Genomic DNA, 14,481 nt, shown 5'->3' on the forward strand with positions numbered 1-14,481 from the left:
TCATGGTCCAGGAGCTCAGAAGTCAAAATCAAGGTCGACAAGGTCGGTTCATTCTGGAGGCTCTGAAGAAGAAACCATCCTATGCCTCTCTCCTGACATCTGGTGGTTGCTGGTGATCTCGAAATTCACTGGGTTGGCAGACCCATCACTCCAATCTTTGCCTCCATCTTCACAAGGCCTTCTCCTCTCTCTGCCTCTCCTTTTCTAATAAGGACACCAGTGTTTGGATTTAGGGCCTACCTAAATCTAGGATAATTTAATCTTGAGATCCTTAACTATTTATATCGATAAAGACCCTATTTCCAAATAAGTCCACATGCTGAGGTTCTAGGTGGACATGAATTTTGGGGGGACACTATTCAACTCACTACACAGATGTTCCTTTTAAGAGCGCCCACCTCATTACAGTCCATAACCTTGGAATGTGTCCACATCACTCTGGGTTTCTCCTGCAGGTATGAGCACCCTCTAGAATACCCCCTTCTGCTCTGAGTTGTAAGGGGTGAGCTGATAGGGTCACTGTCAGGGACTCCTCAGTTGGATTGTTGTATCAGTAACAAATTACTACAAATCTGATAGCTTAAAGCAACATAAATTTATTCTCTTACAGTTCTGGAGGTCATAAGTCAGAAATCATTTTCACTGAGCCAAAATCAAGGTGTCAGCAGGGCCATGCTCCATTAGGAGGCTTCTAGGGGGGAATCCATTTCCTTCCTTGCCTTTTCCAGCTTCTAGAGCTGAGTTCCTTGCATTTCTTGACTCATTGCCTCTTCCTTCATCTTCAAAACCAGTAGCATAGCATCTTACTTCAGTTGTCACTTTGCCTTCTCTTCTGTAGTAAAATCTCCTGCTGCTGCCCTCTTATAAGAACACTTGTGATTACATTTAGGGTCCACCTGGATAATCCAGGACAATCTCCCCATCTCAAGATCCTTAAGTTGATTATGTCTGCAAAGTCCCTTTTACCATATAAGGTAATATTCACAGGTTCTGGGATTAGGATGTGGACATTGGTAGGCCATTATTCGTTCTACCACAGTGACCTCTATTTTTTCACAGGTCTAACCCAGTATCTCACCCATCTCTTCTCTCAGAATAAGGTTGTGTATCTTTTTCCAAAGATCACACTCTAACCTTCCAGGCTACCCCAACTCCCCCTCCTTTCACTTCCTTTAGTCCCTCAGAATATTCTAAGACAGTGCTGCCCAATAGAACTTTCTGCAACAATAGGAATGTTTTAAACTTTTGTATCCACTATGGTAACCACTAGCCATGTGTGATTATTGAACATGAAGTCTGATGAGTACGACCAAGGAACTGGATTTTTAACTTTAATCTTAATTAAATTTAATTAAATTTAAATAGCTACATGTGGCTAATGGTTGACACATTGAAGAGCTCAGTTCTAGGCAAATGAAAGCAGAAGCTAAGACCAGATGGTTCTTTGCTGCTAGCCTCTCTCACACCTGCTTTGAATTGGCTCTTCCCCCTTTCCCCTTTTCTCAGTCCCTGCTGAATCTGAAGGAGGTGTCTACTGGGGCTCTGGGATAATGGGGGTAGCTGAGGGTGGGAGAGAAAGAGAATTGTGTCTGTTGGCCCTAGACAGGTATAGGGCCCCAATCCTGCTTTTGCATCTAACACGACTCAGATGATTTTCAAGATAGATCCCTCCTTAGCCTCCTCACACAATGCATTCTTTTTGGGCAGAGGTATGTCAAGGGAAGGTACTAACCTGAGATTGGCACTGGCTCAAGTCCTGCTCTGTAACGCACTTGCAGAGTGACTTTGGTGAGTCACTTCCAGATTAGATGGACTAAGAGTTTCTTTCAGCTTTAATAGACTATGATTCTATATCCCATGGATTACATCTTTATTGTGCATCTGAAATATATTTCAGAGCCATGCTCTCTCTGGCCCATGTAATAGAATGTTCTAATTGAAGGATTATTAAGTAGAACTAGTTTTATGTTACTCCAGTAACACTCCAGAACCAAACCAGATGTTCAGTCTTCTGTCATTACAACACTTCACATTTGCTTTTAGCTTTAAAGTGATGATTCATTAACTAATTTTATTCTCAATCCTGGGAAGATAGACACTATTCCCATTCTAAGTGAAAAGCTGAGGCTCAGAGAGGGGGCAGAGAATATTCCTGGAGCCAGGACCCACGGTGGGTGCTTGCTTTCACATTACCTCATAACAACCCTTTGAAATGGATACTATTATCCCCACTTTACAGGTGTGGAAACTGAGGTATGTAAGATGACTTTCCTAAGGTTATGCTGATAATAAGTGACAGAGGCACACTTTTCTGACTCTGAACTACCAATTGCTCCTCCCTCTGTATTGTGCTGCTGCCATTAGTTACAACATCCGCACACAGGTTGAAGTGATAACCCTCAGCTGTTTTCCTTTCAGATCATCCTTTCATGGCCCTCCCCAAGCAGATCTGCAAGTTTCAGCAAGTCACTTCACTCTGCACCTGTTTCTTCAAAGCAGCAGTCCCTACTTCATTGGGGTGTTAAAATCCTTGTTGAAACCATTAAGGAAGTTAAACATATTTAGATCATTTAACCCAGAGCACATAGTAAATTACCCAATAATTGCTAGCTCTTACTGGTTCTGTAAACTGTAGTTTGTATTAATAATACCAGGGAATTCCTTCTACCCCAAATGAAATTAAAACCACAAAGACACTGTCTACATTTTTTAAAGTTTTATTATGAGAACTTTGTTTCAAAATAAACACAGGGAATCAAGTTCATTATCCATAGATCCACAATAGCAGAGAAACAATGGTTGTGGACCATCCCCATGGGGGACATATGTCCTTCAGCAAAACAAACATAAATAATAGAAATAACATCAATACAATAGTACAGCACATAATAAAGACTAAATGAAGAGAAGGCCCAGGGAAGACTAGGAGGAGCCTTGTGCATGGAGAAGGTACATCTCACTGAGAAGTGTCTGGGCTCAGATGACCGTCCCTAGGGACTCCCTGCTTCCATGCCTACAGTGGCTCAGTTCAGCTCCAGGTCATCCATGTACTCCTGGACCCAGGGCTCGCTGGGGTTGGCACAGATCTGCCTGCCCTTTTTGGTCTGGAACCTGTGGAATCAGAATTAGGCAGGTTAGGATCCCATGGGACCTTTGAAGGACACACACACACACACACACAGAGAACTATCCTTTCCTTATGGTAGGTATCTCCCTTAGCGTGAACACCTCACTGATGGTTCATGGTGGACTCTCGGGAATGGAGAGATATCTCCTGGGGCTAGTGTTGGAATCACACTCCCTGAAACTTCCACCCAATTCGACTTAGTTGTGTCCTTGGGGATTGCCCAGATTAGGAAACAATGAGTTCTGGAATCAGTATGGATATATCTTTCCATTCTCTATTGCTCCAAGCAATCATTTTTCCCACATTTTTTTTTTAGCCTGGTTTAAGAAATTAGCCCACATCTTATGTAAACTTTTAAAACTTTTCCTGATTTCCTGGTCTGGCTAACTTCCTCCAGGAACCCCCTTCCTCTCCTCAACTTCCTCCCAGCAACCTCATGACCTGATCCGTAAAGGCAAGATTTCGGCCCTGAGAATTGCCTCCCAGCTGCTTGACCCCCACTACTCCACAGGGCCCTGTCCTCCCCTCCTGACCTCATCCTCGTCTCTCAGAGGGGCCCAGGGGTTGATACTCACACCACAGCTGGCTGGGAGCAGAGGCTGCTGGTCTCGTAGTAATCTGTCACGAAGTTGCGAGGAAGCTTCCGCAGGGTGTAGGAGAAACAGCAGGCAGTGGGAGGGTCTGAGCCCACTGTAAGGAAAGGCCGTGGTGAGATCAAAGCTCTCTGGTTTATTTTAACTTCTACTTTTGGATACTCACTAAGCACTCCTGTGAGCTACCAGAATCTCACATATGATCCCTTAAATCCAATCCCACCTAGTCTTATTCTGTATAGATGATCCAGAGATAAGATCACAGAAGAATTTTAGAAGATTGGAGCTAGATAGTGTCTCAGAGGCCATATCCAACTCACTTCTTTTAACAGATGGGGAAACCAAGGCACAGAGAAGGATCCGGGCTTGCTTAGAGTTACACAGATGGTTAGAAGCAGAGCCAATTCTATAGCCTGACATCTAGACTCATCCCTTTTTTCTCTATTGGTGGCTAATTGTTTCTTAAGAAGACAACTTTAAATATCATTGATTGTCTACTAGAACTTACATTTAACAGTAGACTATTTAGAAATCTTCCAAGTTCCCTTTCATCCCATCCTCAGATTCCACTGTTGGACCAGCCCCAATTAGAAAAGTGGATTCTGCATCATCTGACTCTAGAAGTAGCAGCTGAAAGGGTAGACTTACTTGGTGCTGAGAGAGCTGGAGAGCAGAAGGCAGCCACAAGCATGAGGAGAGAGAGGGCGGTCACACAGAGCTTCATGATCTTGGCAGAAGAGAGGCTTTCCAGACTGAGACTGCAGAACTCAGAAGCTTCAGAACCCTGACTGTGTCCTGTGCTGATACTGAGTTGGGATCCCTCCTTTATAGGGGCCTGGGACAGAGGTGGGGACATAGGAGGCCGAGTGGAATTTCCAGCATAGAGATGATGTCATGGTGCCAATAAGGAAACTGAAGATAGCTGAGAGTGAGAAGCTCCACAGCTTCTCCTCCCCAAGCGATGTCATCATGGAGGAAAGTGGAGGTAGGTAGAGGGGAGAAGTGGGCTGTACCCTCGAGGGAAGTGGTATACCAGTGCAGTAACCAAGCCTGGGGAGAGAATTGCAAACCTGAAAGGAAGGATGAACAGTTCACACCTTCTAGAAGAAGTTTGTAGACAAGAAATTTGCTGGCTTTTGTGGTTGGTACCTCCAGAAGCTAGGGTCTTGATGTCAGTTTTTCCAGGTTTGCCATAAGCTGGCCCCAAAAAAGAAGGGCAAGCCAGGACTTTTGGATCCCATTTCTGTGCCTCCTTTTGCTGGGCCAAGGAATTTAATGGCCTGTGCATTTCCTTGAACAAAAAGAATCCAGCCTCAGACATGTGGGAGGACCCAGAAAGGCAACTCAAGACCACATACAGCTTCTACTTATGAGCATTTACTCTGCCAGGCAATGGGCAAACTGCCTTACATACATCATCTCTCTTCCTACAATAACCCTGAGTAGTGGTGTGATTGTTTCATTTTTGTAGATGAGGCAATTGAGGAGCAGAGAGCAGTTTGCCGATGAGCTCAAGACCCCACATTTAATAAGTGGTAGTGCCAAGATTTAAACCAAGATGCATCTAACCCTGCGGTCCATTTTCTTTCCACCCCGCAGCCTCTAGTACAAATATAAAGTGTGACCCTAAGGGATAAGCCATTGATCACTAGGGGCTAGGCCACACACAAAGACCCATTGTGTTAGGATTAGCTTTAATTTAGGAAAGAGTTCATTCAACCTGTCCTAAAAAAAAGGAAGGAATGGAAAAGAAATAAAGATTTAAGCATATTCTCCTGGACAAATAAAAAAAATAAGACAAAGAAATCAGTAAGAACCAAGTTTGGAAGACCTGATAAAGAATAAAGACAAAGAATATTCCTCTGTTATAAATAAGGCATTGGAAACAGTTATGAGTTTATACAAAATGTATAACCTAAATATGTGGATGCTTCCCAGTCAGTCCACAGGGAATTCCTTGTGTTAATTTAAGGCACTGCCTGGTTTAACAGTTGCTAGTGACCTGAGTTCTAGACAAAGCTTACAAAGGCCAGGAATATAGTAGTGCATGAAGCAGGTCAAGATCTCTACCCACCTTCAGCCCCATGTCCACATCGCTAATTTTTAATGCTTTGAGAAAGAAGAGAAGAGTGAACGAGGGAGCCACGTCTCCTGGGTGCCAAAGGATGATGGGATCTGAAGGGTCAGCACAGTCCCCTGGGATATTTTGGAGCCACTAAATAAAATATAGTGTTATCCTTTCTCATCACCCTCCACACAAACACACACACAAACTGTCCTAACTTGTCCCCTCCATTCTTTCTCTCCTTACCCTCTTCTTGCTTCAAATGTTCTGATCTTTGCACTAGCTCTAGTTTTCTCTGATCCTTGATATCACTTAAGGAATTAATTTCTCCTAGAGTCTCTCTTAGTTGATGTAATTTCACCTTCATGCATCAAGGACCTTGATTTATGGAAAGAAGGATGTATCTTCTGTCCCCCAGGATCCATATGGACATCATTATCCATGACAATTTCAATTCAGCCCAATTTAGCAATCACCTGCTCTTTGCCAGGGAAGATAGAGATGAATGGAGCTCTGGCCCTTCCCTCAAAGAGTTCTTAATACAGCATCAGTGCTGACAGTGACAGAAATAATTAATCAGAAGGTGGAATAACATCAAAGGTAGAAATATAGTGTTGGGTAGCTCAAAGGACAGAGAAGCAGCAGCCTCAACTGCAGATCAAGTCTAAAATCTCACTGTGTTCTAAGGAAGAAGCTTTGACCTGGAAAGCCCTGTCTAAATAAGCCAGATGTTCTGATTTTCAACCTGGGGGGGAATGTGAAGACATCTGCATCAGGAGAGTGATGACGGATAAGAATGGATGATTAGTCTGCATTGAGCCACACAATGAGTCTGACTGTTACCTTTTGCTTCCTAGCCTCTTACCGATTTGATCTTTGTCTTATGGAGTTAAAATGTTCTGTTCATGTTATATACACACCAGTGAAATTATGAACTGAGAATACAAAGGATTTGTATCAATACGTTTAGCCAAACCAGTTGCTTCCAAGATTTACCCACTGAGGCCATTTCTAAGTGATGGTCTTAATATGTAATATTAGATTTAATGTCAGTTAATAGGCATACAGTGTATAAAGATGTAACCTGAGACAATAACAATATAAAGATAAAGGGAGAGGAACCAAGCTATATAGGAGTAGAGAATTGGTATACTATGGAAACTATAGACATCAATAACAGAAGGAAAACTGGAAAATTAACAAAAATCTGGAAATTAAACAACAAACTATTAAACAACCAGAGGGTCAAAGAAGAAATTACAAGGGAGATAAATGAAAATGAAAACACAACACACCAAAATAAGTGTTGGTACATGCCACAACATGGATGAACCTTGAAGACATCTTGTTCAGTGAAATAAGTCAGGCTCAAAAGGACAACTAATGTATGATTGCTTTCATAGGATATACTTAGAATAAGTAAACTCTTAGAGACAGAAAGTAGAATAGTGCTTACCCAGGGTGGGGAGAGGGAGGGAATGGGGAGTTATTGCTAAATGAGTATGAGTTTTGGTTTAGGTTGATGAAAATAGTCTGGAAATAGATAGTGGTGAAAGTGATACAATGTTTTCATTGTACCATTTAAAATTTAAAAATAATTTTTATGTATATTTTACCACAATTAAAAATAAATTTAAAAAAAATTTTTAAGAGTCAACCATGGTTCCAGGGAGCACCATATGCATTCTGAGGGCCATCTGCCCACTCCTGAGAAGGGGAGCCCTTCACTTCCCATTATTCTTGGTGATACAGAGGTTTCCCCTTCCCACACCCGTGACTGGCACTGTGCTCATAACCTTATTCTGGTACTTTCACATCTGTTTTGTCATTTTTTCCTCCCAGCTCCGCCCCCACCCGCTGGGAGCAAGATAAACAGCCACAGCAGTAATATGACTTTGCAGAGGTCCTGGTACTTTTGATTGATTTCCTCCAGTGAATCCACATCCAAGGTTTTATATGATTCCAAACCATTTTGCCACTGTGTGGATTAGGAAAGCAAAACCTAGAGAAGTTAATCACACAGGATGTTAAGGGTGACAGTGCGTCAAGACCCAAGAGCTTTCAACTTCTGATTCAGAGAGGGCTGGAGTTACTTTACAGACAGGAACTTCTGAAATCACACATCTAGGGAATCTCTGAGCATAGCAGATGTTCAAAAGAGATTGTGAAGTTCTAAGGAAACAGAGATGGTCAATTCAGACGTCCTGGCCTCTCCTAGAAGGAGTGTTGGGGGAGTACTGGGTGTTAGGGACAAGAGCACTAGCCTCTAGGAGACTGAATGCCTGGAACTAAAGAGTTCCTCAAGAGGACATGTAGACAATGGATAGTTAAGATGAGCTGGAACATATGGTCATTTTGCCAAGGTAATATAAAAGAGTTCAATCCTGTGCTTTTCTAATAGGTAGCCAAACCACTTGGGGAAATGGAAACAGAAATTGGATCGTGGACTGAAGAAGCAAGTACACAATTGTCCAAAGTGCAGGCTCAGGATGGAGTCCATAGGACTGTGAGCTGGTTGGAGCAGCTCATCAGTGACTGGCGCACTTCACCCCTCAGCCAACAGTGCCTCCTCTTTTTAAAGTGGAAATGGGCCTTAGTCACCTGCTACAGCCTGTTCTTTGGCTGTCAAGATGTAGAGCATCAACTTCAAAGGGTGTTAAATTCCTGAAACAGGGTAAGGCTTCACCAGTGTTTGGTGAGTTTAAGAAAAAAAATTCAGTATTCGTAATGACTGACAAAGGGGTCCATGAAACAAAAAAGGTTAAGAACCCCAGATCAATGATTCATTCATTCACCAAATATTTATTAAGCACCACTGTATGTCAGGCACTGTGGCTATCATTGGAGATACATTGTTAAATAATGCAGAGGAACAATTCTACAGAGAGGATTTCTCAGGATTCAAATTCCATTTGTGTGACTCTAAGCAAGTTCACCTTGGGAGCATCCATTTACCACCTAGGAAATCTCTACACCCCTTTCTACTCAGCCGTTTTAAGGCTCCCTAACATTATCCATTCAGCATATGTATATTAAGTATATCCTATGCATGCAATTATGTTATTTTCCAATCCAAATAAAAACACATATGACAAAAGGTTATTTCATATTGCCTTAGGGATTGATATGGAAAATCTTATAAATAAACACTAAAATAGAATATTATACTAAATAAACCACCTTTATTTAAAAGAATAAAAGTCATAAGAAAATTATAAAATTATAAGAAATCAGGAAATTCATCATGTTATAGTTATCATTTTGTAAGAGAAAATTACATAATTAGTTACTTATAACAGTGTGGTAAGCATAATCACAGAGGTAGATAATAAGGTCCATTATCAAAAATGTGATTGACTCAGCAGTTTCCATTTCCTCCTTCTCATTCTCTCCAACTCGGGTAAGCCACCTCTCAAAAAAAGGGAATCATGCTATGAAGGGGGTTCCCCAAGAAGTGAGGGAGGGAATGTTAAGTCATGGTATCACTCTGAGAGTTAACTCATGGTATGGACTGAGAGTGCGGGGAGACGGGACAGGATGAGGGGAAGGAAGCATTGTCTGTGACACAGAGTTTTCAACAAAACAAGCAATAGAGGCATCTTTATTCACAATTAACAGTAACGAGGAAGGATATCTGGATGCTAAAGCCCCAGTGTAACCCAACATTGCCGGCTCTCTTCCCTTTGCTTCCCCTTCGCCACAGCCCATATTAGCAATCTTAGGGGCGAGGTGGAAAGAGCCCAGGGTTTTAAAGACAGTAATTGTACAGACACAGGAGGTGAGAAAGAGTATGTTGGAAGGGAGCCAGGGACCAGGGGGAAGGCAGGGAGAGCAGCGGCCTGAGGGCCTGAAGCTTCACCCTCATTGTGGAGGTTGCTGCTGGAAAAGCGCAAGAGAGTTGTGTCTCATCAACCCAAGAAGGTGCCTGCTAGAAGAGCCACTGGTCCCAGAGAATGTAAAACCATCTGCAACTAATAATCATGGCGGGGCGTGGGGGGGGGGGTTGTTTCTCTCCTTCCTCTCCATCCACCATCCCCAGAGGCACCACCAGGGCTTCACCAAACTGGGAAAGGCCGAACAATGATAATGGAGAAGGATATAAAAGATGCTTCAGGTCTGATGACATTAGAGTGCAGGGCAGAGTCACAAAGGAAATAACAGTGGGAAACAAGATTATAACAATGTTCATAAATTTACAAGGTAATTGTGGGGGAGGGGATGTAGTTTTGTGGTTGAGTACCTGCTTCCAATGTACAAGATTCCAGGTTCAATCCCCTGTACCTCCTAAAAACAAAAAATGTAAAAAGAAATTGTAAATATTAGCTTTGCTGATTGTGGGAACCGAAGCATCGCTTTCTCAGGTGAGGGCTGTTGGGTTCATTTGTTCTCCCCTGTTTGAAACCTATTTTTTATTCTTCTAAGGTAAGAGCCAAGACACAATGCAGGAGTGAAATGAAATGGAGCTGTTAAAGAGCTAGGAGTAAGTGTTGGCTTATCCTTTGGGTTCTTGACCTAAGGTCCAGGGATAAACTTCATGCAATTTTACACAGGATTTCATGGGCATGTGGATTTTTCTAGCTAGAATAGCTTTCACCAGATTTTCAAAGGGATCAATCTCTCACCATGGTTTAAGAACCCCTAGTCTACCTAGCTGGTTAACCAGAGCCCAGTCCTGGCCCCAGGATCAGCTTACAGTGGTAAACTTAAACCAAACCAACAAAACTGGAGAATCTTGTTTCTCAGGCACATCATACCCTCTTGGGTCCAGATCTAGTTCAGCTAAGATTCTTCAAGCTGCACTGGGATCTGAAACTACCTATTTCTCAGGCTGTAGCAGAAGCTATGCACTTCTCACTGTGGATCTCAACAAAGAGGTGAGCAAACCAGAACCTCATAGAGGTTTAGTGCTGGAAATGCCTGGTAATCATTCCAGTCCAATCCCCTCCTTCTGTGGGTAAGTTGGGCCCTGTAGGAGATGCAAACAAAACATCACCAAGGCCATGATCCTTGCCCTCAAGGAGCTTGTGATCTAGCCTGTTCTCTAAAACGAACACACCTTATACACTTTAGAGGGTAAGACAGGGGTTATCTGGCACTGTGTGACATGTGAGGGGCAGATGTCAAGTGTGAGGGATTTCATTGGCAGGGGAAGTTAGACAGGGGTTCACGGAGAAGGAGACAATTTTAGAAAGCACACTGAGTGGCCAGAGCTTCACCTACATGCTCTTATTTGATCCTCATAACCACTCTCTGAAGTTGCCCCCCACCATCAAGTCTCTGCATCTTTCAGAGAAAAACAAATTTAGCTGCATGTCCCAGACTTCTTTGAAGTTAGGTGTAGGCATGTCACCAAGTTCTGGCCCAAAAAATGTAAGAGAGAATGGGATCTACACCTTTTGGATCATGTCCTTAAGGGGAAGGGACCTTCACGCTTACCCCTGGAATATGGATATTGTAGTGAGCCATCATGAGCTACGGGGAAAAGGGCAACACCCTAGAAGAAGGAGCAAAAGTTAAATCGGGGCCTGGTCTCCAACTCTGGGAAGTCACCACATGAGACTTGGGTGGCATATGCTTAGGTATTATGGAAGAGGTCAATTTCTATCTTGTCACTTTTCTTTGGGGTCTTTATTACACTAATTGAATCCATGCCTTTCAAATGCATCATACTTAACCTCATCATTTTACTGAGGAAGAAACCGAGGCTCAAGCCAAATGTGAGAGTGACCCGACAGCATACTTTCCTTGCCCAGGATCCAGGTCTATTGTAGTTCAGCTAAAATTCTTCAAGCTGCTACCAGAGAAAAGGGAAAGCTTCCCCCTCATCTTAGCTTCAGGCTACCTCATAAGCCCTCATTTCTTATCCAGGAATTAAGTTTGTCCTAGGTGATTAATTATAGGCCTGTTCATATCCTTGGGGGAGCCACACTCCATTCACAATGGTACGTTCTATCAGAACTTAATAGACCAGCATTGGTACATTTGACCAATCTGAGCCATTCAGTCTTGAATAACACTATGTGGGTTATCCATGTTGCAACCTAGCACAAGCCACACCAAACCCACATCAGCTCCTTTTCACGGTCTCTTTCATACAACCTCCACTGTGTTTATCACCAGACCTGTGCATCCTTCTAGCATGGTTGTTGGACATCTCTTATGCACTGCTTCAAATATTCTTGGCTTTGCATTCTTATTCTAATGACTGCAAAAGCAACCACTTCATCTCAGGCATCCACTAGCTTGACACAAGTTTAATTTGTCAAAGCCTTGGCTATATAGTACTCCAAGACCCTCATTTTTGTCTTCAATCTTCTTTGACTATGCAAAATGGAACTCCTGCAGGAACCACTAAGCACTCATGCATGTTCAGCCCAAAAGCAATGGAGCATTCATGCCTCGTGGGGCAACGCTTGACCAACAGAAGTCAAAAGCTAACAGATGCATGCTACCCTCTTCAGTTCCTCAGGAACTGAAGACTTAATGTTCCATAAGGCTTCTCAGAAAATCCCAAGGATGAAGCAATGTTACCCCTTTGCAATGGTTAACTCAATAATGCATATTTATATTGATCCTCCATCCTTCCTTGCTCATTCCTTAACACATCATCCACAAATGAACCTCCTCTCAGGCTCTGCTTTCAGGGCCCAGGCTAAGGCACCCAGTGACTGCGTCTCAGTTCCTGATCTTCTCTGAGCAAATGCTTGAATATCACAGATACACACACATAAATGCACATATAAAGCACACATATACACACATCCCAAGAATAAGCCATAATATACAAGCATAGTAGAATATAAATCCAAACAAAAATAAATATTTTTCCTGAACAAAGTCCAAAGTCTTCAGAGACCTATCTCTCCCCAGTTTTCCTTGTTGAACAGAAATGTTCTATTCTCAGAATAAAACACATACATTCAGTTAACTTTAAGGTTTTCCCTAAGAGGATTTACTTTATATTTGCATAACTCAAAGACCCTAGAGATGGTTTCGCAGTCTGTAGCCCTCACCTCTTGGATGAGTGAAAATTGTTCACAGCTTTTTCTTTCTTTTCTTGTTCACAGTTTTTAAAATGGCTATTTTATTTTCCAACTTCTTTTCCACAAGGTTTCCGAAAATCTTGGAGTGTCTAATCTCAAACAGGTCACCCTTAGGCGCATTCTATTTTACATGGTTCAACTTATACTCCCAAATTACTTCTCTTGTCGGGCGAGATGCCTTATGATTGATCCACATTGAGAAATGGGAGAAAAGGGAACAAAGAGTGCAGTTATCCACATTGAGAAATGGGAGAAAAGGGAACAAAGAGTGCAGTCAGCTGTCACTTGAGAACCGGAAAGCTGCTCCATATTCCACTGGCCAGATCTTAATCACATGGCCAAAGCCAGTTGGAAAGATACTGGGAAATACAGCCTTTTATTTTTTCAGGGTGGCCTTGTGCCAGGGTAAAAATCAGGGCCTCTGATATAATGTAAGAAGAGAAGGATGTCGTAGAACAGCAGTTTCTGCCATTTTCATCCGCAGCAGCCTATTCTTCATCCCTGGGATTACCCAAGCCCAGCGCAAATTTAAAAAGTCAGAACTCAAAAGAGTAATGTCAGTGCCGCTCAGGAACAAAATTGAGGCAGGGCTCAAGAAGAATGGGGAGATGAAAACGATTCGCCAATCTCTGTAAAGCATTTGCAGGGAACCAGTCCCAGGCGTCCAGTAGTCATGGAAACCAACCAAACCAAGCATTTCCAGATCTAGCGAGGGCAGAGGTGGGCGGGTGCTGCGCGTGCCCCGGAAGTATTTCCCTGTCCTCCTACGGAGGCAAGATGGCGGCGGTGCAGGTCGCCGACTCCCTGCCGTGCGGGCCCCAGCGGGAGACACCACGGGAGCCGCCCCCAGAGGGGACTGGGTTCCGCCGCCTGTCGGCCAGGCTCTGCGCTCTTCGCCCGGACGACAGCAGCTCCGCCCGTACCGAGATCCACCTGCTCTTCGACCAGCTCATCTCCGAGAACTACAGCGAGCACGGCGCCGTGGCCCCGGAGGTAGGCGGCGCGCGCGGTGGAGGGAGCCGCGCCCGCTAGCCCCCGCCCCAGCCCTCTGAGACTCACCCTGGCTGCTCCTGCCGGCCTCTCTGGGCTTTTCCCTTCCCCCGCCCGGGATTACTTCGTTCCAGGCTCGTTTGCACCTTCCCTCCGTGCCACATTCTCTGCCCTCCTCCATCTGGAAGATCTTGCAGTGCTTGGCAAACTCTTTTAAAACCCAGATTGATGGCATCTGCTCTGATATGCCTTCGGTGTCATCCCTCCCCCAGCCCCTCTCTCTGCATCCAACACAATTTGTACATAAAATTAATTATTACCATTTAAGTACATGGCACACGGTTCCGAGAGTCTTAGAACGTGGGTCTTATTAAATCTGAATTACTGTTGAAAAAAACTGAGGCACAAAAAGATCCATTATCACATTGTTGGCAAATGGCAGAGCTGGAATTGGGACCAAAGTCTGTCGCAAAGTGTCTGCGTTTTCTGGGCCTCCATGCCAGCTACTCCCCGCTCTGCCTTTTCTTTAGAAACTTTTTTTTACTTTCTTTGCGAAATCTTATACTCACACATCAGGTCTTGGCTGTCATTTGTATTGTGATGACTGCTGAATCCCCTGAACGCTTAACCAGTCATACCGTTGCCTTCTGGTGCTCACAGACA

General features: G+C 43.5%; 2 protein-coding genes across 2 annotated transcripts in view; one reads left to right on the forward strand and one right to left on the reverse strand.

The window, feature by feature from the left end:
- Positions 1-2,701: 2,701 nt before the first annotated feature.
- Positions 2,702-12,976, reverse strand: LOC101410612 (C-C motif chemokine 4-like). Its single transcript, XM_004480000.5, has 5 exons — positions 12,799-12,976; positions 10,676-10,751; positions 4,369-10,069; positions 3,703-3,817; positions 2,702-3,111 (listed from the first exon to the last, which is right to left on the reverse strand). The coding sequence occupies exons 3-5, from the start codon at positions 4,574-4,576 to the stop codon at positions 3,024-3,026; spliced, it is 411 nt and encodes a 136-aa protein (XP_004480057.2). The 5' UTR covers positions 4,577-10,069; positions 10,676-10,751; positions 12,799-12,976; the 3' UTR covers positions 2,702-3,023.
- Positions 10,208-14,481, forward strand: part of HEATR6 (HEAT repeat containing 6) — a 40,972-nt gene continuing 36,698 nt past the window's right edge. Inside the window, exon 1 of the mRNA XM_004479998.4 lies at positions 10,208-13,821. Coding sequence (XP_004480055.2) covers positions 13,606-13,821 — 216 coding nt within the window. The 5' untranslated portion in view covers positions 10,208-13,605. The remainder of the gene's footprint in view (positions 13,822-14,481) is intronic.

This window comes from Dasypus novemcinctus, chromosome 21 (genome assembly GCF_030445035.2).
Source record: "Dasypus novemcinctus isolate mDasNov1 chromosome 21, mDasNov1.1.hap2, whole genome shotgun sequence".
NCBI classification, from domain to species: Eukaryota; Metazoa; Chordata; class Mammalia; order Cingulata; family Dasypodidae; genus Dasypus; species Dasypus novemcinctus.

Coding starts and splice junctions, on each gene's coding strand:
- LOC101410612 (XM_004480000.5), bottom strand. CDS start 4,576: ATGTCCCCACCTCTGTCCCAGGCCCCTATAAAGGAGGGATCCCAACTC. Junction 3,818..4,368: donor TCCAGCTCTCTCAGCACCAA/GTAAGTCTACCC, acceptor CTTTCCTTACAG/TGGGCTCAGACCCTCCCACT. Junction 3,112..3,702: donor TGCTCCCAGCCAGCTGTGGT/GTGAGTATCAAC, acceptor CTGATTCCACAG/GTTCCAGACCAAAAAGGGCA.